The 26,281-nt window shown below is 28.1% G+C and overlaps 5 protein-coding genes across 5 annotated transcripts; 2 read left to right on the forward strand and 3 right to left on the reverse strand.

The window, feature by feature from the left end:
• Window positions 1-3,075: 3,075 nt before the first annotated feature.
• On the reverse strand, window positions 3,076-3,877 carry OCT59_026667 (uncharacterized protein; the record flags this gene model as incomplete). The annotated part of the gene is made up of 6 exons (XM_066143330.1): window positions 3,076-3,141; window positions 3,371-3,398; window positions 3,498-3,579; window positions 3,630-3,647; window positions 3,733-3,744; window positions 3,868-3,877. The coding sequence occupies 6 exons, from the start codon at window positions 3,875-3,877 to the stop codon at window positions 3,076-3,078; spliced, it is 216 nt and encodes a 71-aa protein (XP_065992859.1).
• Window positions 3,878-5,764: 1,887 nt separating this feature from the next.
• OCT59_026668 (uncharacterized protein) lies at window positions 5,765-7,581 on the reverse strand (the record flags this gene model as incomplete). The annotated part of the gene is made up of 12 exons (XM_066143331.1): window positions 5,765-5,774; window positions 5,860-5,997; window positions 6,060-6,112; window positions 6,193-6,208; window positions 6,293-6,345; window positions 6,431-6,447; window positions 6,545-6,562; window positions 6,647-6,771; window positions 6,883-6,942; window positions 7,024-7,165; window positions 7,239-7,338; window positions 7,564-7,581. 12 exons carry the CDS (start codon window positions 7,579-7,581, stop codon window positions 5,765-5,767), a joined length of 750 nt encoding a protein of 249 aa, XP_065992860.1.
• Window positions 7,582-17,126: 9,545 nt separating this feature from the next.
• Window positions 17,127-17,638, reverse strand: OCT59_026669 (uncharacterized protein; the record flags this gene model as incomplete). Its single annotated transcript, XM_066143332.1, has 3 exons — window positions 17,127-17,225; window positions 17,352-17,480; window positions 17,615-17,638. 3 exons carry the CDS (start codon window positions 17,636-17,638, stop codon window positions 17,127-17,129), a joined length of 252 nt encoding a protein of 83 aa, XP_065992861.1.
• A 1,972-nt stretch (window positions 17,639-19,610) lies between these two features.
• Window positions 19,611-20,462, forward strand: OCT59_026670 (uncharacterized protein; the record flags this gene model as incomplete). The annotated part of the gene is made up of 3 exons (XM_066143333.1): window positions 19,611-19,672; window positions 19,775-19,976; window positions 20,043-20,462. The coding sequence occupies 3 exons, from the start codon at window positions 19,611-19,613 to the stop codon at window positions 20,460-20,462; spliced, it is 684 nt and encodes a 227-aa protein (XP_065992862.1).
• A 4,345-nt stretch (window positions 20,463-24,807) lies between these two features.
• Window positions 24,808-25,966, forward strand: OCT59_026671 (uncharacterized protein). Its single transcript, XM_025316436.2, has one exon. The coding sequence runs from the start codon at window positions 24,813-24,815 to the stop codon at window positions 25,491-25,493; it is 681 nt and encodes a 226-aa protein (XP_025180498.1). The 5' UTR covers window positions 24,808-24,812; the 3' UTR covers window positions 25,494-25,966.
• Window positions 25,967-26,281: the final 315 nt, after the last annotated feature.

Consider the following 26,281-nt stretch of genomic DNA (forward strand, 5'->3'; position numbering starts at 1 on the left):
TAATAATGATATTAATATTTATTTGTATAATTGATATGTTTATTTTTATATATGAATTCATATGTGTATTTTATAATTAAAAAATAATACTCTTGAGCTATCTTGTAATAGTTTTATTATATTATTATGTAATGACCTGTTTACTTTTGCTAGTCTAATTTCTATTTATTATTATATTATATATTATCTATATTATCTCTTACACATACATGATCAATCAAAAATCAATTAAACTTAATTGATCATATACAATTGATTTTTTGATTAATCATTAAATTTAAACCATTATTAATAATTGAATTTTATAAAAATTTATCATTTTTTACTCATTTCTTATTTTTATTTTTATTTATTTTAAATTAACATTTTTACTATATTTTAAGGTATTTTTTATGCAAAAATTAGAAAATAAATTAGTTTTCATATACTAAATTTCCATAATTGACCAATTTGGATAAATTTAAATCAATTACCCTAGCTTTATCTCAAAAAAAAAAAGCACTGGTTAGGCAGCATTATGCGGAATTATGCACTATTATTATGTGAATAGTATAGTAATAAATAAAATGTGAAAAATAAGATTTTATTTACTCAAAAAAACTAATAAGTCCTTCAAATAAATATAAACAATGAAAACATTAAGGAATGTAATGGATGTGATGATTTTTACATGAACATACAGTGCTTTTTTTGAAGGTGATACTAGGATAGATTGATTGAATCAATTAATGATTAATATTAATTAATTCAATTAAAAATCCTCCTCTTAAGTCTTAAATTACTTTATCCAATATTAATCTAAAAATTGCATAATTTAGTTTAATAAATTATAACTATGAATAATAATATAGATTAACATTATTATAAATGTATTTTTTTAAATTTAAAAACTTTAAAAATTTGAATTAATACTATTATAAAAAATATAAAAAATGTAATTTTCTTTATAAGTATTACTTACACTTATGAAAATTAATATAGTACAAGTTAAAGCATAATTTTTCTAAATATATGCAATTAGAAAAAATCCTATTAATTTTATATCCATATTTAAACTTTAAATTTGAACAATTTTTTGATATTACTTTAATTAAATTTAAATTTTTGGCCTGATAATCTTGAAATTCTAGTGAACACATATATCAATTCTATAATGTTTTCAAGAGATTGTAGGTTTAAAAAAAAACAATCCCACACTTGGTAATTTATAGAATTCTTTATCAGTATTCAAATGAAAATGGTTTATATTTTTACAATTTTTAAAATTAAATTGTAAATTTGGTTTCTAATAAATTTTTTTTTTGAATAGAATCTTCTTCAATAAAAAGTTGCAAGTCCAACATCCTATTGTCCCTAATTTACAAATGTATTTCATAGATTCGTACATTTGTTAAAATTAATATCATAACCTAACTGATCTAACGTTATCTAAAATCAAAGTTGACACCTGGCTCCTTTCGAGCATTGACTTTATACTCCGATAAAAACGTTGGTATACGGAGTTTCTAGACCAGTTGTCTAATACTAATATTGTTGCCAAGTCTCCTCCTACGTTCTGTAAAAAAAGCAGACAACACTCAAATAGCTTTTGCAAACGAATTCGGAGAAAAAGCTTTACCACTGATTTGATCCAATTAGCGATGGTATCTGTAGCCGCGGGTGTATGTGGTAGCTTCGAGATCAGAAACAGTACATGCTTATTCTTAGGAACATCTCTCCAAGTTTGGACTCTATTTAATAAGCACTGTAACGCATTATATGGACATAGTAAAGAATCTTCTTCATATCGTCCTACGTAAAGCTTTTTTGCAATGAACGGGATCTAGCTATTTTCTACATTCTAAAGTGTATCCTGAGCTCTACAGGAAGGCTGTTTGATTATTAGGTTTCTAATGGACATTTCGTCGTTAGTTCTCAATTCTTTATATAATCAAGTGAAGGTGTTATATCTATAGGGTCATCAGAGTAGAATTGGTGGAGGATTATGATGTGAATAGATAGCATCGTTTTTGCGACACGGGTGTGTTTCGATCGAATGCCCGTCTACATGTTCATGGGTTTCACTAACTGCGGTACGGTAACCCACGATTGTGTTATAGGCAAATCCTTTCGATAACATATCCACTAAAAATTCGCATACGTATTTTAAAGCGCAAGTAGTGGGATACAATGATCGTTCAGCATACCAAGATATCCATGTCTGTAGACTAGATGACATTGTTTTTGATGAGTTCGAATCCAAATGCCTATATGAAAAGGTTGATAGTTTGTTCTGAAAGCCTTTATTTTGGTACCGCGTCTTGAGATAGTACACGCGAGAATTTTTCATTTCGGATTTTGTAGTGGTGTCTCCTCTCTATTCATTAGCTGACTTAATATAATAAATATAAAATAATTTTTGATTCTTTTTTAACAAAAAAATTTTTTTCAGAAAAAAAAAAAGAAGGTTAAAAATTTTTTTTAAAAAAAGAAACGTACCTACTTATAATTGAATTAGGAATATGGTCTTAAGCGGTTGGGTGACTTCTCGGCAATAATATCGATGGTGCTACCAACATTTGTAGCATCTTAAACAGTGATATCCTTTCCAATGCAGATCATTATATCTAATCGGAGGAGAAGGAATAATACCAAACGGAAGCGGTTTTGATAGAATTTTCTCCGAAATAAACCCAGGAAATAAAAAAAGAAAAAGCCTTGTGGAGATTTCCCAACTCCTTTCAACAGGGTTTCATATCTGAACAACATTTTAAATTATCTTTATTTAATCATAGAAAATATGGGTGAAAATGTGATTATATATATACCTTTCAAAAAGATTTGCATGAACTTTTTAAACACATCCATGAATTATAAATTTGAAAATATTTTTTTTTGCATATACTTCAAGTATCGGAGCTTGGACTATCATCAGAATTTGGATTATCTAAATCTACTTTATCTGCAGGGTATTCCCACCACTCTTGAGTATCTATCGATTCAAAGCGGAATTTCCAACGAATAAACGGTTTTGACTAAACTACGCTTCCTAGTTTTGCTTAAGTAATAGATTATCAATTAAAGCCTCTTCGTCGGTTAAAGCCTCTTCGTTTCGTTTAAAGCCTCTTCGTCGTTTAAATTTTCACCGCCTTCAAGTTTCCCCTGTAATTAGATAATGTTATATTTGAAATCATAATTTCATAATTTTCAAATTGGTAAATAATTATGTGTTTGGTTAGATTGTGTTAATATGTATTCTTATATAAGATACTTAATAATACTTACCCAAGTACGCAATATCGCGCAGGAACCTTTACCGATAATTATTGTTATTGCTGACAGCTGTTATAATTATTCAACAAGGATTGACTGAACTATCAGTAGATCATACTTCATTCTGTTTATAACTCTTTCCGCCTCTAAAAATAAATATTGAATTTCAACCAAAATCAACGATTTATATTATATTCATATCAATAATTTACTTAAACAAATCATAAAATTTAAAAAAAATCTACCCATGTGATATTATTATGCGCTCGTTGCAGACATCTCTCTTTGCTCCAAACCCATCAACAAGGTACGCGTATACTGCATTATCTTTATGGTATACCCACCCTGATACGCTCTAAAATAAACTAATGTCTCACTTGTCGTGTCTTTAAAGACTATTAAAAACAGTATAAATTAACTGATACTTAGCATAATCAAATCTTTATTTGAAGAACAAAAAAAGGTAAAGCTACGATATACCTGTGCTCAAACCTTAGGTCGATGAATATTTACGGGGGAATGAAGCGTTGCTTTATTTGTTACAACGTTATCTTCTGGAAGGTGAATGTACCGATATCTCGACCTCCTCTTTTACTACATTAAAGCTTCTTGTACCTTGTTTCATGGTTCTTCAGCGTTATTTTTATTAACACCGGATTTTTCTATTGTAGCAGATATCCTATTGAAAAGCGAAGTACAGTCAACTCTCTATAAATGCAACCCCCAGCCCCTCGAAATTGTATATGGGTTGGATATGTATTAATGAATAATTATTTTTTTTATTTTTATGTCGCAAAGTCGTAGTACAAATTATACAGATATTAATGAATAATGAATAATTATTAAAATCACATGATTGTGAGTAATTCAAATTATCGAATCTTAGATGTTGATAAAATAAAATTAATTAATATTTTAAAATTAATATTTATATTAGTCATCAACATACTAACTTTCAAAGATATTATTTCTTTTTATCATTTTCTCACCATCCAGTGATCAGATTGAAATAAAAATCATTAGCAAAAACAAATTAAAATGTTCTAAAGACTAATTTAGTATTAGGATGCTCTACTTTTCAAAAATTTTATTAAATAATATCTTACATGTGATGGATTCAATAGATTTAAAAAGCCCAACTAATTTTATAGTATTTGTCATATTTCTAGTAAAGGAAAAAGCATTTCATTAAATTAAGGGACCCGTAAAATTAAATGTTCAATCGATTGTAAAAAAAACTTTCTTTTAATGCACAATCTGGCGACAATGAAATTTATTTTATTTGGCTAATGAAGAAAACATACAAATAGTAACATCATTTACAAGATCTATCAAATATATGAATGGTATGTATGGATGCCATATTATAGCGAATGTATTTAAAGATTCTATTACAATAACTTATTGAGATAATGAAATATTTCTGAGATAATAATCATAAATCTTGCGAGATTAAAAAGTCCGCTAATAAACATTTTTTCATGATCATCCATTTAGATGAACAATGTATGTCGATTAGTTCTTAAGTTTTAAAATGAAATAATATGAATTATATATAACTAAAGATCTTAGGTTACATATAATATTATATAAGGAATTATATCTATAACATATCTACCTGGGGGTCCTGGGGGAAGCTCTTATATTAAAGTGATATTAGGTAATATCTGACAGTACCCTTATTATCTTCTATTCAAATTAATCATTATACGCCAAATTAAACGTGTTAACGATACAGTTATCGGTGTTGCAAGGTACCCAAAATAAACAATTACTGTTTGCTTTGACGGTCAAATTTCTCTGGATCAGAATTTATATATATAAAATTTTTTGTAGAAATTGCAGAATAATTATTATAAAAAACGTTTATTATAATTTATTAATATAAACTTTATACTAAGCAGCATGACATTGGACTTTAAAAACGTATTTTTATTTACTGCTGTTTATATTTATAATATTTAATATTAATATTATCAAATTAAGTTTGAAAAAATTTTGTAGTCTACAAAATTCAATGATTTGTGAAAGAGATTTTTTAGAAATCGTTAACTCAAGAAAAAGGTGTTTATAAGAAGTTAGTTTATGAAATTTATGCGTTAAGATATTCACTTTCATTTAAAGTTGGTCAACGGAACTTCCGAAAGAACCTTCCCCTTCGTTAACAACCTCCCATCTCGGTCCCTTTGAATTTTTAATGTTTTGCTGCTTATATTCTGTTGCACGTGTACGCAATCTTGTTGTCCAAACATTATGTTGTTTAGATATAAATGTGTACTTCTTTGATTGCTTCGATATCTTCGACCTCGGCTTCCGTTCCATCCCAACAGCCACAACACTCGAAACATTTTCACTTATTACTTATAATTATTATATTACAAGCTGCGATAACAATTGTGAATAAAATTAAATCTAAATTATTACAAAAAATCTCCCAATTTTGGATAATTAATATTTTTTGCAACATCGTATAATCATATATTATAATATATCCCGCTTCATATAAAATAAATTATAGAAACCTATAAATTTTATAAAAATTAATTATTATCATCATCCAAACAAGAATATTCACATAATTATTAAAAAATTATAAAGTACACTTACATCAAAAAATTTAATACAAAAATACGAATGTTCTTATCTGTCAGATGATCCGGATATATTTCTTCCCTGTATCTTGACACACGGGTCGCTAGTTCTCTGACAAACGAAGAGACAACATGACCGGATAAAACGTCAGGCCTTAAAAAAAGCCAAAACACACCAAGAGCCGAGTTGCGAGTTTCTTCTCATGTAAGTTCCACGCGAATGAACTCTTGATAGCGGGTGATAAGGGGGGAAGAACTCTCGCATTCACCTGTTTGCGTTATTAAAGATAAAATTATAATCAAAATATAATTCATTCCTATATCGCAATAATACATATTTTAAACCTACCACGGCCATTTGATCACTCCGGATTGTTGCATAAATTCGTTTTGGTCATTTAGTATTTTGACCCCGGTTCAAACCTTATTGGTACGAAATGAAGACTAACGTCATCATCTCGTCCACCAGTCTTCCATTCAGTTTCCTCATATATCGTTGATCCTGTTATATACAGGATGTTTTTTTTTTGTTTAGAAAATAAATTCTTATAATTATGTGATATTGCTAGATGGATCACATAATTTACCGGAATTACGTCGCAAACTTCAAGAGGATGGAAAATGTCCCTTCTTACGACAACGCAAGGAAGGAAGGGATAAATTAAAAGCTTATTGCGCGCTATTTGGAAATAGGCTCTTACATCGATGGGTATTATCATCTTTTTTAAACATAGTTTGCGATGCGGAAGTTTGTGTTAATCTTTCAATATTATAACTAGTTCGGGCTTCGTTTCTATGGTTACCTTTTATTTTGAAGTTTTTGATTGTTTTCTCAACCATTTGATGGTCCCTTTCAGAAAGGCCCCTACGTAGTTCGTCAGGAGATCCGAGTCCCAATATTTTGTTACAATTTGTATATGTGGACCACCTTGATAGAAAGCGATTGCACTTAAGTCAATGTTTGGGACGGGCGGATTGATAATATCCTCAGCTCTTCCAGTAATAGGACTTGCTTCCTTCTGGGTAAAGAATGATCTACCTACAGTAACATGTGCGGTAGAAACCTTGTGACCGATTATTACGTCCAGCGCCATTATTACTTATTACATAAATGATTATAATCCATTATGAGATTCATTTTTATTAAAAAGAAAGAAAGGAAAATAATAAAAAAACTTACCCGTTCGGCAATTGTTGGTCATGCTGCTTCTTGCTTATAAAAAATTGATTTAGTTCTGCATCACTATGTGCCCAACTCTTTATTTTTATCGTAAATTCTTGTGGTGAAGGTCCACTCGTCACGACTTTGTTTTCTAGTTGCACTAAATTTTATTTAATAATATTAATATTCAATACTGACACATTTTTAACGAAAAATAATTTTTTTTTACTTACTATCGAATATTGGTCTCGCGCATCCAAGGAGTAGTACCATTCTCCCACTATTACTAAACACCAATTTCTCGCCGCAATAAACTAAACCAAATAGAATAGACTAAAGAAAACCGATAGAATAGACTTAAAGAAAACCAAACAGAATAGACTAAAGAAAACCACATAGAATAGACTTAAGAAAACCAAATAGTATAAACTAAGGAAATCAAGTAGACTAAGGAAAACAAAAAAGGCATTGAGTCACAAAACAAGTTCTATATTTTCAGGTGTAATCGATACATCGTAATGTAACTTAAATCGGTCTTCCTTCACGTGGTCTTCTTACGAATTCTGTAATCTCCATGATGGATAAGAATATAATAATATTTCACTGTTACAGTCAGACCTCCATAATTGCACATTGTGCATTTATAGAGGTTTGACTGTATTAAGCACGAGTGCTTAATAACAGTGAAAATAGGTATTGTTATAAAATTTTATTTAGGAGGTATTTTTTTTTTTTTTTTCTGATTCAAGCTTGGGCAAAAATGAACGATTTTTATAATAATTCCATGAGTGATTGATTGTCATACATGAAAGTTGTACAATTATTGTATAAATATATGTTTTCGGGAATAACTCAGTGTGAGTTGATTATATTTTTTTTCGCGTGAAATGTGATTTGTAAATTAACGGCTAAATCCTATTGAGCTTAGTTCAAATGCATTCGTAAGCCTCATGAGCAAGCTGTCTGCAAGCACACAAGTGTAAATGAGATTTCAGATAACATATAATTTATTGAAAGATTCTTACTTTACATTGAACCATATGATCAAAATCATTTGATCACAAAGGAATTTCCTGATGTATGAATTAAAAAGTATATATTACAATCAGACTTAAACGCGCTTTTATTTTGTGCAATACAAACAAAAGTTGTTTAAACTTGTTGAAAAAACTTACATAATTTTACATAAATGAGATTAATGAAAGACGCAAACGAAGTAAAAAGATTAAATTAATTATTGGCGTAAAAAAAACTATGCCAATTAAGAAAAGCCCCCATTCTTCATGGGTTTCTTTATTTTTTTAAATATATACACATACACTGTAAATAATTTATTGAATATATTATATTAAAATAAATTTACTGTAAACATATTTTACTATAGTATCATTATATAATATGGCATTTTTTTTTATAATTTTATTATCTCCCTCTTAAATATATATTTATTTGTATTATTCAAACAGAAAATGCCTCAAAAAAGATAAAAACAACTAAAAGACCAAGAATCATGAGGAGGATATATAGAAGACATTCTATTAAAAATGCCACCAATAATAGATACACATTGGGTTGCATAATTTATGAATATCTTGTATTACTATATGCTATTCATCGAAATCACCTTAACCTTTGTTGTGGTATTGCGTTATTGCGGATCAAAGCCCAACCAGCAGTAATCACTAATATGATATACTATACAAGTTTTTTTTTCTTATTAAAATTAATATGTATTTCAATTTATAGGTCAAAAAATATATATATATATATATAGTAACGTCATAAAAATAGTTCCGTGTGAAAATTTTTTTATGTTTTCCTTATCTCCTGCAGGAGAAAATGTTTCAAAATATAATGTATATACATATACGTTGACGCAGTTGAGCAGCTAACCCATTTTAAAACAACCTACGGTACTTTTTTATGCATATTTGTCATGCATATCTTGCATATCGCTATCCCAAATCAGTTTTAGACCTGTTTTTATTATGCTAATAATATGATCTAAAAAATGATAAATATTTGAAGAAACTATTTTTTTTAAAAAAAATGAAGATATTAGAATAGTTTAAAAGATAATTCAAATTTAAAAAGAACGAAATTTTCAAGATAAAGGGAAAATAAATGTCAAAAGAAAAAAAAAGATTCTTATATTCGACTAAACCTAAAGTAAAATTTTTAACGTATTGAAAAGTCGGAGTTTGGGCATATGCATCCGCTAGTTTACAAATCTTATTCGTCAAAGGAATACCAATTTGAGGAAGGCTATGCTTGATTTCGGAGTCTCCGCAATTCTGTGCAGAATGTTGAAATTGAAATATTTACAATACAATAAAATTCGTTTATAGAAAATTAAAAATAAATTATCCTAATTCTTGAAAGGTATCATTGATAAAAAAAAATGTTTTAACCTAAAAAAAGACCTCCAGTGGGAAAAAATTTTTTTTTTATTCCCATTTTTATAAAATCTTTTTCCATCCATTCAAATAAGTATAATCGAGTTTTACTACAAGTTATATCGGCATATTTTATATTAGTATAGATATTCTATCATAGTATCACAACACTTGTATAATTCTATTATAACATCATGATCCTTAATATACAGCAAAATTTTAAATATCGGTGAAAATACAAAGAAAAGGCGCAGAACAATGATATAATAGAGCTGCAGTGACGCCTTCACGTGATCTAAATTCATGATTTGTTTTTTGCCTTCATATGTTAATAAGATGCAATTCAAAAAAAATTATTTAATTATTTTGTTTTACATTTTAGTAATTTTTGTTCGGAGAAAAATAAAAACTTGATCTATTTCTAATGAACCTAAACTCTCTTATTATCCTATACTCTACACGAATTTTCTCCTTCTGCGATCCCTAAAATAAATTAATTAATAATGTATTTATTTGTGTCATTTATCAGCACTCTGTCGCGCACATGATCTGAAATTTTTATGCGTGCGTGAAAGCATAATCTATTTTTCTAATGGGTTAAGGCCCTATAAAAAATCTTATTCATTATTTCTGTAAATCTCCGTAAATGTAAATAATTTGATAAATTCTGTGATATAAGGTTATTAATTCTAGAAAATAAGGGATTTAGGGTAAAGAAATTAGAACATTTAGGAGATTAGGTAAGAAATAAGAATGGTTTGAAATCTTTTCTGCGGACCAAAAATAATATTCTAATTCACGTGACATATTTATCTCGGTATATAAAAAAAATTGGTATCGGGACATTTCACCGAAAGCCATTTCGCCGAAAAATAATCTCTTGCCTGAGTTATTTATAATTCTGCATAATGTTGGCCCTATTTTTCGGCGAAACGTCCTTTCGGCGAAATGGCTTTCGGCGAAATGTACCGTAACCAAAAAAATTTACATACCATCATATACCGAACCTTTTTTCTTGAACTTTCACCAGCTGAGGTTTGACTGTAAACAGATAATAAATTGATATAAATTAAGATATAAATTTTGACCTTTGGAAAGTGGTCTTCTTTAGAATAACATAATCTGAAATAATCTTAATTTCAACAAGTTATTTGATTTGCTTTTAATTAAACATTAAATAAATATCAATTCATATTTCATTATTTTATATTTGATCATAATTATTTATTTCAAGTATTTTAATTCGTTCATTCAGATTAAATAAATGATACTTAAAGACCATTTTTTATCATGATTTAAGCAGCTACGTCACAAAATCATGATCATGAATTTATAGATTATTCAACGGGTTAGTGAATTTACCATTGATCGCACTAACAAAAATAAAAATAAAACATCAGAGATTTTAAAGAAGAGCGTTTAAGATTAAGCCAAGAGGGTAATTACATAACTTATTGTTAAACTTTGTAATTGAATGATTAATGTGTGCATTTAATTTATTTGACCTGATCCAGCACGTCGCGAGCTTAGACAATCTAATAGCAATCAAAACATAGTAATCAATTATTAAAAAAAAAAAGATCATAATTTGAGTATATAGCAGAATACTATTTATTTTTCTTAATTATCTTAAAAATAAACCTAATTACAATGTTTGAGACTACAAGAGATTCGATTACTATAACTTAATGAGATAAAGAAATATTTCTGGGTTAATATTCTGTATAATTGATTAAATGGATGATCATCCATTTAGATGAACGCACAATTAGCATTGATGCTTATTCATACGTCATTGGTTCTAAGCTTTGAAATGAAATAATATGAATTGATGAAAAAAGAAATTCATCCACTCCTACAGTCCTATAACCTATTATTTTGTTTGAGATGAAACTTCCCGAAAGATTCGCCGATTCATATTAGTGATATTACTGTGAACATAGTTATTTCTCTTGTTTCGTAGATTACGGTAGTAATCTATTTATGAATCATTAAAAGTCTTCCTAATTTTGGAAGTTTATCGAAGAATTTCATATCATTATGAAAACGATCTTGTTTAATTGCAGACAAAGTAAAACTAAACATCTTTATATAATCTTTATTAGTATAAAGCTTAAGTATGATTTATCATAAACTTTTAAGTTTCGTCATGTTTATATGATTGATAAATTGTTCGTTGTTTATCAGATACTTTGACGTTGGGATAATGGTCGAACATACTTTTTAGTTTACTAAGATACTCGTCTAGATTTTTTTTTTTTTCAAATTAAAAGCGGCTTTCAAAAAATAAGTAAATAATTCTGATATTATTCAGACAAATAGAATCATGCCTGTTTTTGATATACTGATAATTTTTTAGACTAAGATACAAATAATTACTTTTGATATTTTTTGATGCATTACGTATATATATGAAGCATGATCTTGGACATCTACAGACTGCTTCACAGTTTTCACAAGGACGCAAGAATCCCGAGTTACATACGGCCAATAAATGTGGTTCAATTTTTTTGATAATAATAATTGTGCAAATTTAAGATCAGACAGTTTTGAATTTACAAAAAAGTCAATATGTAAAATGTATAATTCATGATATATAAAACTAACAATGGTTTTCAGTGGTACAAAAGTTTCATGCTTCTACATGTCAATTTCGTTTACAAAGAGAGTGGTCATGTCAACTCATGTAAATTTCATGAAAAATTATTTTCTAGTTATGTGATACCGTGGTCCCTTGGTAGCATCATGATATGAAGGAATTCCTGGCGCAAAAGATAATCTTCAATTTCACAGTTTCTTGATTCTGTAGAAGTATGTTAATTGATCTTCTGAAACTGTCGAAACCCGAAACTTCCAAAACTAAACGTCACGTGAATTCCTTTTAATTGGAGACTAAATTAGGCGATCTTTCATCTAATCATTCTCATAAATAACCATTTCCCTTTTTTCTTTTAAAAACAATCAATTATTAATTATCATTTTCTTTATTTTCTTTTAACTGTCTACGCAAAATTTATCTTTTCTAACCCTTCCTCAAATGCTACTCCTTATAATTCCAACAAAAAAAAGAAAAGAAAGGTTCTGGTGGTCGCTTTAAGTCTTTGGTATGAGAGACCATGCTATATAAGGTAGAAAAGTACCAGAAACAACCTGTGTATACTGTGATCTATTTTGGAAAAAGGGTTAACCACAAGAGTTGGAAGCATTTTTACTAATGATTGTTCTAAAGTATCAGCTGGTACAAGACAATCTTGCAAAAGCCGAAGGAAATATATCTTGATTATCAAAATATTACAAAAGATGATATAACCAATCTTCCATCTAAAAAATGAAAACCTAATGATGGTTCAATTCAAACAAAAATAGGAGATTTTCATCATTTCATGTAGTATTAATTCTCTTAGGATAAAACTCATGAAATTGATCGTGCTTGTGTAAAAGCATTTTTGTATGTGGCATTCCATGGCATGTAATTGAAAATCTTGTTTTATTGAATTTTTGAAGACTCTACGCCCAGGATATACTCACCATCAAAAGAATTACTTTCTGGCATCCTTTTATCACAAGAAACTGCAGTTGTAAACACACGAGTTATTAAAGAATTGAAAAATACAGCAAATTTAATATAGTGTATGTTATTCTCAACATTAATGTTTAGTGATTTTAGTTAATCTTTATTCTTAAACCTAACAGTCAATTGGAATTTTTTAATTCATACATCCAACCATAGAGAATATTTGTGGGCGCTAAGGTGTCTATTAAGTTAAAGTCATACTGGCGAATTTTTATTCGAAACAATTGATGAAATAATTGATGAAATTGGTCCAGCAAATTTTTCAGTAATTGTAACAGATTCAGGAGCAAGTATTCTACAGAAAATATATAAAATATTCTTTAATATACGTTGTATGGCACATGATATTAATTTGATTTCAAAAGATATTTGCTCTACTTCATCTGCAAATCGGATTTTAACAAAGTGTAATACTGCAGTGACATATTTTAAAAAAAGTCCATCAAAGGTAATTTAATTTTAAAATTTATCATTTATTTATTTTTTGATATTACAATTGGTTTTATTAATTTTTTATTGAAAAATGTTCTGTATTAAAAGAAGCTAAAGCCTGTGATATTAGTAGAAAAAGTGGATAGATACCAGATTGCATACTATGTATGACTATGTTGATTCAATTATGCGTCATAAAGTACCATTAGAAAATGTAAGATTTTGAAATTATTGTCTGAATTCATTTAATTACTGTTTTAACAAATAATTTCTTTTTTTTTTTTGCCTTTTTTTAGTCAAAATTGAAACTCTTTCAACAGCAGTATTGTCAGTTCTACGGTCACGTGCGCTTTATTGATGATTTATATGCGTTAGCATTTACATCCTATTAAATATTTATGGTGGTTATTATCGACCTAAATGTATAATTGGTCAACCCTCAAACAACACAATAGTTATACACGCAGCCATCCATACTAAAAACAAAAACCGATTAAATATTATGTATAGAACTATTAAATAACACATTTCACTACGTACTCTGTCGTATAACGCATATAACGACTTCCTTGCACGTTCTTCAATTAATGGTCAAAAAATCAATCCAGGAATTTTATATACGGATCTTGAACCTCAATTTAATGATAGTTTATTTTTTCCTTCAAATACGACAAACTCTTTTTTAATTAAAAAAAATTATAATTATTCTACTATTTTTCTTCTTTGATCCTTATAAGTTCACAATTAACAGACTTTAATCATTTAGAATTTATACAGATGGTTCGCTCATACGAGATATTAAACGACGTTTCCAAAATGAGATTTGGATGATATTTACTACAAACATCGACCTAGATATCAAGTACAGTAGATCAACTGTTCACTGTTCAAGTTCGACAAAAGCCAAAACAGTTGCTATTTTGACAGCTTTAATTGTCTACCCTATTCATGTAAAGTAGACATTTACACGGACTCAATGTGTGCAATCTCGACTTTCAATTCATTAATGTCGCCAAAATTAACACCTTGACGTTTACAAAAAATTAATAATGTTTTATTTTGGCAAGCAATTAAGTATATTATTAAAATGCTTCATCTCGATGTAACACTACACAAAATCAAACACATTCTAGCAACATATATAATGACAGCCGATGACCTAGCAAAAAGGCCGCGACGATCCTAACTCGTTACAAATCTCGCTACTTCGGATACCCGATCAACTATGCACAGTCAAGTTCAACGACGAAATTACTATATATCGAGACTTAAGAAAATCTTTAAAGAAGATCATTAATTTCAGAACTCTGGAACATCATATTTCCCATCTCATCAACTAAACATTTCACCCTTGATTAAATTATAGATTAGGAATACACACAATTATGGATAAAATATAATCCTTTTGATAGACCCACTAGCCTCAAGTATAGTAAGCTGTAAGCTGGCGTGTTAAGGCTTCTAGTTACAACCTCCCGACTTTAGACATACTGAACCGATATCTTGAAAGGATTCGATCAATGTTTTTCCTGTCATGATTCACCAGAAACCAATGAACATTTGTGGATTTGCCCAAAAGTTTTAGAAATAATGAAACCCGTCTTTGATAAACATAAAGAAATCTTTAAGACAACGATTACAGCTAATTCTGACAGTTTGACTGCACTATATGAAGATTGCATAAGTTTTTGTCCAATTTTTACCTGGACTAATAACCCTCCGACGACATTGAGTGAAGCTCCGACCCTCCACTGTTTATTACTCAATTTAATCTCAAAGGATATAATATACCCATATAGAGCTGCAAGTTTAAATAAAGCCTCGATCAAAAAGTTATTATTAAAATTTTTATCAGATCTTCACTAAGATATCTTCAAAACTTTATGGCATGCACGGAAGTACCGAATGGAAAAAATGGAAACAGGAACACCAAATCACGAAGACAACGTTCACGACTTACTTACCGGAAACGCAAACGTCATCATGAAGACCATTTTTCTGGTCCATCTAATGAATCAGCTCGCGTCAGCGACTCACATGGTTATATTAATCCGTTCAATGATTCTCGTCGCGCTCTCGACAACTCCATTTTATGGATATACCTCACTAGTTCAAATTTCCGTCATGGATGTCATCATTAAACATAGACTTATCATCTGTTACTTTTACTCGTTCACACAATAGATTTAATTATAGTTTACTTTATTTTATATATAGGCTCTTCGGTTTCTTTTTTTAACTCTTTTTATTTTTTTTGATTAGTTCTGGTCTTATTTTTTTGTTCTTAATTTGGGCAGTAGCGTAGTTCTCCTGTTTCAAATAGCAGTTACCGAAGGGTGAGGTCCTGCTTGGCAGGATGAATATCAATGATCAATAGCTTATCTTTGTTTTCTTTGTATACAAAATACTATTAATGTAACTGACTTTGAATAACCACTCTTTAGAAATAAAATAAGTGAATAAAACGTCCTATTAAATAATCAATAGAATGGAACCGGAAATACAAGCGAAATTGGTTACGGATTAGGCAAATTCTTTTGTCTAAATGTACCTCTCAAAGATGGAATTGATGATAATAGCTATGTTTCATTGTTCAAGGATGTTATGTTAGATCATTATCAACCAAGTGTTATTGTATTACAATGTGGAGCAGATTCTCTCGGAAAAGATAGATTATGAGGTTTTAATATAAGTATTAAAGCTCATGGAGAGTGCGTAAGATTTATAAAAAGTTGGCAGATTCCCTTGTTAGTTCTTGGAGGTGGCGGTTATAGAATTCCTAATGTAGCAAGATGTTGGACTTATGAAACTGGAATATTACTTGGGTTTCCAAGTGTTGAACTTCTTGATAGGAATTTAGAGATGCTAGTTTAGAGATAGAAAACCTTTAATGTGGAGATAATGAATATTTTGATGGGACAGTGATAATGATAAATGTTGATATGATTTAAAAATATAATTTTTTTTTTTATTACGAGTAACTTTGGAAATAAACGCTTTTCTCGGTCTCTCTTCTTTTTTAGAATCTTAGTGATTGGTAAGATGTTTATAACACTTTTTATTCATTTTCGTTTCAAAATAAAAATTACACTTGGCTAAAGGACAATTATTGGTCAGAATAGGCATATCATTAAGAAATTGGGTTTTAAAGGACGTTGACTAAAATAGACAATTAAAAAATAAAAAAATAAACTTGGATATTTGAGCCAATTGTTCTAATAAATATACAACTTTATAATATTATCATATCTTTGGTTTCTAATCCTTTCCCGAATTTTTATTGTCTATGTCACCGCCGAACATTAAGTAAATTTAATAAAGAATAATTATATCCAAGAAATCAACCTAGGCTTCGTTCATCAGCTCAAATCCTGAGTATGCCTACAACCATAACTATAGCAGCAAAAAATCAGTACTACTGCGTAACTGCCTTCACTTAAGACGGAATTTGTCCAAATAATCTATAATAAATAATAAAAGATTAAAACTAAGTTTTCACATCAATCTCTTCAATCAATATAAATATAATTTGAATGCTAACAAACCTGATAACGCTAACATATTTGAAAAATCATGAACCGCTCACTTGTGTTCTGATCCTAATCACTTGTAATTGAGCTTGTAAAGTAAATGTTCATGAAAGAGCAGGATAACGCGGCTTGATTTTCTCAATAATCTTTAACCAAGTGATGAATTCTTTAACAGTATGTTATGTAACATCAGATTTCTTGCGGCCGTTTTGATGCGCGCAATTTTTCAAAATACGCATCCGTTTCTTGTTCTTCCAAGTAACAAAGAATTTCCTTTTGGATGCTTCTCTTATTCAGTTAAGAAATTCTTTAGGGTTTCAAATAATTAAAGGTGATGCAGTTGAATCAGACTTTACTCATATAATAATGTAATCTAATGATAAATTTATTCCAAAAAAAAGGAGTTTAAAATACCTTTAACTGCGAATAACGGTACATTAAGTTCTTTATATTCGAATTTTGAAAATCTATGCCTAATTCTTGCCACTCCTCTATTTGATCCATCTCGCCTATATCATTAGACATAGCTTTTTTTAAAGAACTCTTGAATATTCCAACAAAAAGAAAAATAAGTCATTAATCTTTTAGTAAATTATTTTTTATCAAATTATCATGAAAGACGACATTTCAAAAGAAAAAGAAGTCATTGATAGTAAATAATTTTTATCATAAATTACCTTTAAATAATAAGAGAAAAGCATCTAAAAGGAAGATTCATTGTTACTTGGAAGAACAAGAACAAAGATCGCGCATCAAAACGATCGCGACGTGCTCCTGAAAATGTTACCGTTGAGTGTAATAAAGTTGATAAAATTATTTCTTCTAAGCGGGCAGTTTTTGTTTCGAGAAAGTTTTGAAGTTTTTTAAAAAAATCTTTCAAACTCCAAAAAAAATACAATGTAAGCTTATTTTTAAAAGATCTACATAAGCATTTGAAATCACATGATTTTCATATGATCGGCCCAAATTTGAAACAAAATATGGTTGGCCATAATTTGGGCTGACTCCATGCATTGTGATAATGCCAGCCCGAATTATCATAATATGAATCAAATGTAATTTTTTTTAAAAAAAAATGTATGACTTTTATAAAATGGTATTTACTGAAATCTACTTTTTCTTATGTTTAAGAAATTCCAGTTTTTTATTGGCTGAATTCTGGATATATGATATAGAATCAGCTACTTCTGGAGGTCGTCTAAAGTGGGGGCAAATCATGTGACTTCAAAAAAAATTGTTTTCATAAAATAAAACTTTTACCATATATTCAACCATTCTAAACATGCATTTTAAATGCATTTTTGCCTGCTCTGCAAGTTTACTTAAAGTACAGAGTAGCATAGCAGACATCACTATTTTATCACTGATCATTTGTCAATCATTTGCTGATCATTTATTCAATTATCACATAATATAATACCATTGCTAAAAAAATTTACATAATAAATATATGCTCAAATTTCACAAATAACTTAAATTTAGTTTTAATTTATTGTATATTAAATTTCATTAGAAACATTTTAACTTTTATTATTATTTGGCATATATTTATTCATTTTACAAAATTATTCACTAAATATGTTACTAATAAAAAACCTGCATTATGAATCAGATCACTGCATTATTTTTTTTATAAATTCTACATAATATAAAGAATATTTGTGCAAAGTTTTGAGTTTTGCCCATGCATATTCATCTCTACCCATCAAATTTTATCTGATGATCAGCAAAAAATTATGAATTATCACATATGAATAATGTGTTATAAAATATTAAAAAATTATGCCAATAATTATATAATTAAAATTATATAATAATTTAATGCTTAGCTTATATTTCCATAATTTTTTTACCACATTATTTTGAAAATATTTGTGGCTTTTACAATAAATTTTAAAATTGGAATTATGTAATCGGCAAATGATCAGCAAGGTGATATAAGCATGTCCGCCATGCTGTACAGAATAGGAATATAGGGTTTTGAATACTGTTTTTGATTTATTTAACTTTTCAATTTTGCTATCCATTTTTGGATATGATCAACAAAGTTTCATTCATTCATATATAAAGTCAAAAATAATATGCAAAATCCACTTTTTTTCCTTAAGTAAACTTACAAAGCAGATAAAAATATACTTAGGAAAGTGACACATATTACGTCATATTCATTTTACTATGAATTTTACCCCCTTTCCTTCTTGTCAGATTTAATAACCAATTAAATTTAATTATACAATTTATATAAATAGAATAAGTGTAATGTCAGATTTTAATTATCTATAACCAATTTAATAATTATGTCATATGTGTCACTTCTCTTATATTATGATTTTAAAGTTTCTATTAATCTTTTTTTATAAAAAATTAATCTAATTAAAATTACACCAAATCACGTGATTTGCTTCCACTTTAGATGACATCTAATTTAGCATTACCCCAAAAAAAAATACTAATCATGTGACTATAGGCCAGTTCATAATTGTTCGATCGGCATCTTTGATCAGGTTACACTAAAATTGTGACAAATAAAATTCACCTCAAAAACGATTAACTAGCTGATTTTTTGACCTACCAAAAACGTAGATCTCTATGATCGAATTGATAAAATAAGGGTAAAGTACGCGTAAAAATGTATACTAGACGTGTTTTTTCTTTCTTATTTCCTCTTTACTAATGGAATTTCCGAAAGATCCTTTAAACAACCCTCAAGTAAATATTTCATATAAAAATAACAAGTTACTAAGGCCTATTAAACCTAGAAATTTATACCCTTCACCTTCTACTGGAATTTTTGAATAAAGTAATGTGGATTTATACTAAAATCCCTTACTAACAAGACAAAGTTATGTTGCTCCTAGTTTTTATATACAAAATGGAAGCAGTTTTGGCCAAAGCTTTTCTGGGCCTAACTATTTTGAAAGAGAATCTGCAGAGTTACAAAGATATCAAAAAGAAAATGTTGTTGATGATAAAGTTTCTGATGTAGAAATTAATTATCAACAAAAAAAAGAAAAGATTAATGACGAAAAAGAATTAACAGTGAGTAAAAGTACTTTATTAATTTTTTAGTTGTAATTTATTTTATTTTAATTAAAATTAATTTAGGATGTTAACTACAAAAAAAAATCTAATAATAATCGTAAATCTGGTAATGAGGGCGAGTCTAATAACAATTGGCAAGTCTATGAAGTTAATATTTTACTTCAATACATTGCAGATAATTTTGATGAGTATACAAAAGGTAATAAAACTAAATTGTTTAATGAAATGTCTGTAAAGGTATTAAAAAATAAAGAGCCTAATACTATTAAAAGCAAGTTAGCAATGATGATCAAATACTATGGTGAGGTTAAAGCTCATAACGAAAAATCTGGTGTAAAGAGAAAAAACTGGGATTGGTATGAGAAAATGGATGCTATTTTTGGTACTCGTGAAAATATAGCACCTTCTTTTATAGTAAATAGATCTACTGATATTGATAGCAAAGAATCTTCAGATATAGTACCTAAAACACCTAAAAGATAAAAAAAAAATAATGTAGATACTATTGCTATGGCTATTTCTACAATGAGTGAAACTAGAAAAAGAGTATGGGAAAAGAAGCTTGAGTTAGAAAAAGAAAGGATTGAAAAAAATCATACTATTGACCCTATAAAAAGTATTTATATTTAAAATATAATTAAAAACTTTTTAAAATATATTTAAAATATACTTAAAATATATTTAATTTAAAAATTGCGAAATACTTATAATATACTTAAAATATATTTAAAATTATCTTAAAATATATTTCTAATATATTTAATTTTTGGCTTCCCAAATACTTAAAATATACTTAAATTATATTTAAATTAAAATTTAAGTATATTATAGATATATTTTTTATATACTTAAAATATACTTATAATATATTTCATAATATATTTTAAGTATATTTTAAGTATGTAAAAAATATACTTATAATAATCTTATAATATACTTAAATTTTAATTTAAATATAATTTAAATATATTTTAAGTGTATGGGCAAAAATTAAATATATTAAACATATATTTTAAGATAATTTTAAGTATATTTTAGATATATTAAAAATATATTATAAGTATTTTGCAATTTTTAAATTAAGTATATTTTAAATATATTTTAAGTATATTTTAAGTATAATACTTTTTATAGGGTGAAATGGGTAAATTAGAAGTAGAAAAACAGAAATGGGAATTTGAAAGAGAGAAAATGAAAATGGAGCATGAACTAAAATTGAAAGAGATGGAATTTAAACAATCAAACAATACGAACTAATGAAATAATATTCTCTTATAGGATAATCTTAGTATATTTTTTTTTTCTAATAGCTTTAATATAATTTTCTTTTTTGTAAATAGTGATAAGTTTATGTAATAATTTTACAATAATAAAGGTTTTATTTTGTAGTGTTCAATATTTGTATACAGTCAGACCTCTATATATCAATATCCTATGTACCGATAATTGCCTGTACCGATAAATTTTCTATGTCCCGTTTCACAATTAATAAAAAAATCTCATTGTACCGATATTATATATGGTTTCATGATGTAACATATACCAATACTTTTCTTGGCCCCTTTATAATTAATACATAGTAAGATGTACTGATACTTTAGGTTACACTGGTATTAATTCGGGTCAACACTATGAATTTAGCCGGAGTTAACATAAAGGTTTCATCCAAATCACATGATATTTTAATATATTAGCTATCCAGAGTTTACATAATGCTGGCAAGAATTGGATTTTGGCCCACATTATGATTCACTGATGACGGTTATGTAACGATAATTTGATATACCGATATATTTTCCTAAAACAACAGTATCGGTACATAGAGGTCCGACTGTATACTGTTTGCATAATATTCATAATAACATTTACAGATGACATTGAATTTTATTAATGATTAATAATTAGATTCATTAATTGCTCTCTTTTTCTTTCTCCTTCTCTTTTCATTACTATTTCATTTTGATTTATATCTTTATCATTATCACTATCATCATCACCATCTTCATCATCATCATTTTCATATAATTCTTCTACATTATCATTATTTAGTTCTAAAAAATTATGTAAGATGATTGCACATTCAGTAATTTTTACAACAGTAGAAATATCTCTAACATTTAATTCTTTTAAAGCAATAAATCTGTTCTTTAATCTTCCAATGCATTTTCAACTACTACTCTATGTAAAGAATGAATTACATTAAATTAAATTTGTGAAGGATTTTGAGAATTTACAAAAGGTTTAATTAAAAAAGTAGATATAGGATATGCCGAGTTTCCAAGTAAATATTCTTCTCCTTTAATAATTTTAGAAACATTTCGATAAAAGTATGAATTTTTATAAATCTTAGCATTATGAACTGAGCCAGGCCATCCAATCTCATAATCTATAAACATATCTCTGTAATCTACAATTCCTTGCAATTGTATAGAATATCTTTTTTTTCTGTTCCAATATGTTTCAGGTTGCTTTAATGGCGCATTTGCTAATACAATGTGACTACCATCTATTGCACCTATAATATCTTCCATTTCACCAATATTTTTAAATCCTTCATGTATATTCTGCTTGGCTTCACCTGTTGGCCATTTAACCAAAGTTTTTTTTAAAAAAAAAATCGCAATTATTACTCTTTTACAGTATAAATAAACGGTTTCTTCTGCAATTCCAAATCTTGAACATAATTCAAATATATCTTCTTTAGAACTAATTCTTCTCAAAAAAATTGCAAGTTGTAATTCAATAGGAACTTGTAAATGATTACTATTATTTTGAAAAATTGGATGAGTAATTAATAGGGAAACAAGCTTTTGAAAATTTATAGAGTTCATTCTAATGATTTTTTTAAATCTACAGTTTTCATATTTTGGTAAAATATAGTGTTTTGATCCAGATAAAATCTTAAATATTTTAAATGAGATTATTGCCGAAAAAAGATTGTAAATCTCAGTTCTGAATAGACTATAATTTCGACCAGAATATTTAATATATTATGAATCAAAAAATTGGTAATTCTGATAGTTCCATCCTGAATTAACCGAAACGGATATCGGATAAAAACCGGATAAAACCGCTTCGGATCCAAACACTAGTAAAATATAATTGTACCAATCTTTTGATTTTGCTACATGATAAGATCTTTGCTCTAAATATCTTATTCCAAGTAATGAGATTAGTCCAAGCATTACCAAATCATCCTCTTCTTCTTCACTTGAATCACCTTCTTCCTCAAATAAATCTTCATTTTCCATATCTTGACAAGCTGTAATAACATAAAAAGATAATAATTCCCTTATTTTCTTGTGTTTAGACATTTTAACTGCTGTAAAATTTTAATTATACTTTATAAGAATAAAAGTAATGACTACGCGATAACTTTTGTATTCATAGATTAATCAATATATGCGATCAAGCATTTCAATTATGAACATTGATTGTGAAATTTAGTGTAACCCGATCAAAAATGCTGATCGAACAATTATGAACTGGCCTTATGTAAAAAATCATCACATTCGTCACACCCCTCAGCAGTGTTGTACATTTTTGATATTTGCAACTTTTTTTGGTTGTTCTGAACATGTCTGTGCTTTGTCTGTACTCTTCTGTAACTATTTATTTATGCATAATTAGATGCTAAACATTTTTGCTAAGTATTGAACAAGATTATCATAGAAAAATTTTGAGGGTTATCATTTCTTTTTTGTGTAACATGTCCTGAACATTGTCCCATGACAATACTGCCTTCAGTGTTTTCATTTATCTGAGAGACAGTTTTTTTCGAATTGGTAAAAACTTATTCGTCACACATTATTTGTTACTGCACTATTCACGTGACAGTGCATAATTCTACATAATGCTAGCCACCAGTAGAACCCTACTTACTTACAGTATAAGATAGGTCACCCTCAGGCCTAAGGTAAAAATCATATATAAAATTCTTTGCAGATCCTACTATAAAAGGAAATTTTATGTTACATTGTTATGATTTTTTTCCTTTTTAGCTAATTAACCAATAGAATTTAAGAAAAAGTAAGGTAAAAACTATTAGTAAAGGGCCAATTTTTTACGGTGATCTTTATTATAAATAAGCGGAGTTCTCCACCAGTATTTTTTTGGGTAACGTTAGGTAGTTTTTAGATGACCTCTACTTCTGACACCATATTTAATTATTAATCCATTATTCTCCTGATTTCAGAAATATTTAGTAACTATTATAGTATTTCAATTTAAATAGAATAGAATATTCTTATATTACTATTATAATGATAAATTTATTTAGTTGGAATCTATAAGCTATCAATTAATATTTACAAAGGAATTGGTCATTCTATAGGATATCTTCTGGCTTCCTTTGGTTTTCAAAGGATATATACTGTAAAGACAAATCTTAAAAAGCTAGATTATAATTTTTTTATTAATAAAAATTAATTTTAAATTTTTTAAAAAAAAACTAATCATATCGACATTTGCATTTTAATGTTTAAGATAAAAAGCATAGGTATACAGTACTTATTATTTTACGCCAATGCGATCGCTAACTACAACTTTCTAAACAATTTTTTTGATGGAATAGAATAAGTGCTTGTAAAAATGCTACCTATAAGAATTATTATGAAATGCCAGTTCTACATTTGATTACATAACTCGATTTATGCAGTATTAATTGTGAACTCATATTTATGTAGGTTGTTTCTATTGACTTTTTTTATACTGTATTGATTATTTCATTTGCCAGGATTTTAAATAAATCACGTGATACTTGACCAATTGGAGCATCTGACTATTTATAGAGGCCAATAAAAATAAGATCGGGTTTGTGCTTAACCGCGAAATATGAATAAGTCCATTATTTCAAAATTTTCCGCTCTTGTCCTAGCAAGACTTTTTAAGCAAACAATCAAAAGAAATTTAACAACTACTCCTCCTCTCCTTCAAGAAAAGAAAAAGCAATATGGCTATAATTTGGTGAAAAAAATCGAGAGTAAAAGAAAAACTTTTCAAGAGGCAAAAAAGAGAATCTATTATAAGTTTTTTTGTAAATGTAGAGAAGGGTTCAATTCTTTTCCAGAGTTCTTGGAACATGTAAGAACCTCGCATAAGATCAAAAACTTGGACTTTCAAGAAATCTTGACTAAAAAGAATGGAATTGGACGAGGAATTAAATTCTATTGGAGTTTATCTTGTCAGTGCGGTCATAGGTTTTCTTCCTCTTTATGTAATGCTGATTTGAAAGCAAGAGAGGGACAAATTGAGATACTAAAGAAATATCGCCTTCAATGCTTAAAGTGCAAAGAAGATGCCAAATTTGATGTAGAAGAACTACTAGACGAGTTTCTAAAAGAAAGATTTAAACAAAAATTAGTTTATAATTTTTATAAGAAAGAATTTGCTGAATTTGAAAATGAAAGAGACAGTGAAAAAATATTAGAAGGTCATATAGAAACACTTTGTGAAAAATGTAAATTGCTTCGTAGACATTGTGGTAGTGAATCAAGTTATCAAGAACAAATTTAAGTTAGTTGAGGTTGTAATTTTTAAATTTATCTTATTAAATATTAGATAGCAAGGTCTAAGTTCTTAACTTGGATTTTTTTAATAGTTATATTCTTTAAATTTAGTATTGGCATATATTTTATTTTTTTTTTACTTTTTTATGGGAATTTGATGAAATTTGCTGTCAAATGATTAGTGTGAAAATTTTTTTTGTCTCTCGAAGTTGTGCGTACTTGAGATACTGCTATAAAAGAAAGATGCGCAGTAAACTCATCAAGAACTATTATGGCGTTTCATAATTAGAGACTCTACTGTGATTGCTGAACTGGAATTTGCATGCGTTGATTTTATTTGAAATAGAATTTCTGTTCTAAAGAAGATATGAAAAGTATCGGATTACGTTACGGTTCTGCAGACTGCACTTGAGATTTGCAGTATGTGTTAAAATGTATTGTCAATAGAGGTACCGTATATCTTATTATTTTATCATAACAATAAATTAATAGTTGTTACAATAATCTATCTAAAAAATGAAGCTGATAGTTGAGCAAGATTACTCAAAATAGTCGTCAAGAAAAGCTTGTTGGAATAGAAAATCAATTGAACTCTTTATCGTTAAATAATTCGGAGAAAGAACTTGCGCGCGTTTTCGCTTTCAAGGTTTCATCAAATAAGAAGAATCAAAAATTGGTTCTGATAGAGGAGTACTTAGAAACTGTTATATTACCGATCATAATTTGTCATGAACATTTGCGCGCGTTTTCACATTCATGATCAGGTTAAGCTGCATCATATAATATTAATCATAA

The sequence above is a fragment of the Rhizophagus irregularis genome, chromosome 6 (assembly GCF_026210795.1).
Source record: "Rhizophagus irregularis chromosome 6, complete sequence".
Lineage (NCBI taxonomy): Eukaryota > Fungi > Glomeromycota > Glomeromycetes > Glomerales > Glomeraceae > Rhizophagus > Rhizophagus irregularis.

Coding starts and splice junctions, on each gene's coding strand:
- OCT59_026671 (XM_025316436.2), top strand. CDS start 24,813: ATGAATAAGTCCATTATTTCAAAATTTTCCGCTCTTGTCCTAGCAAGA.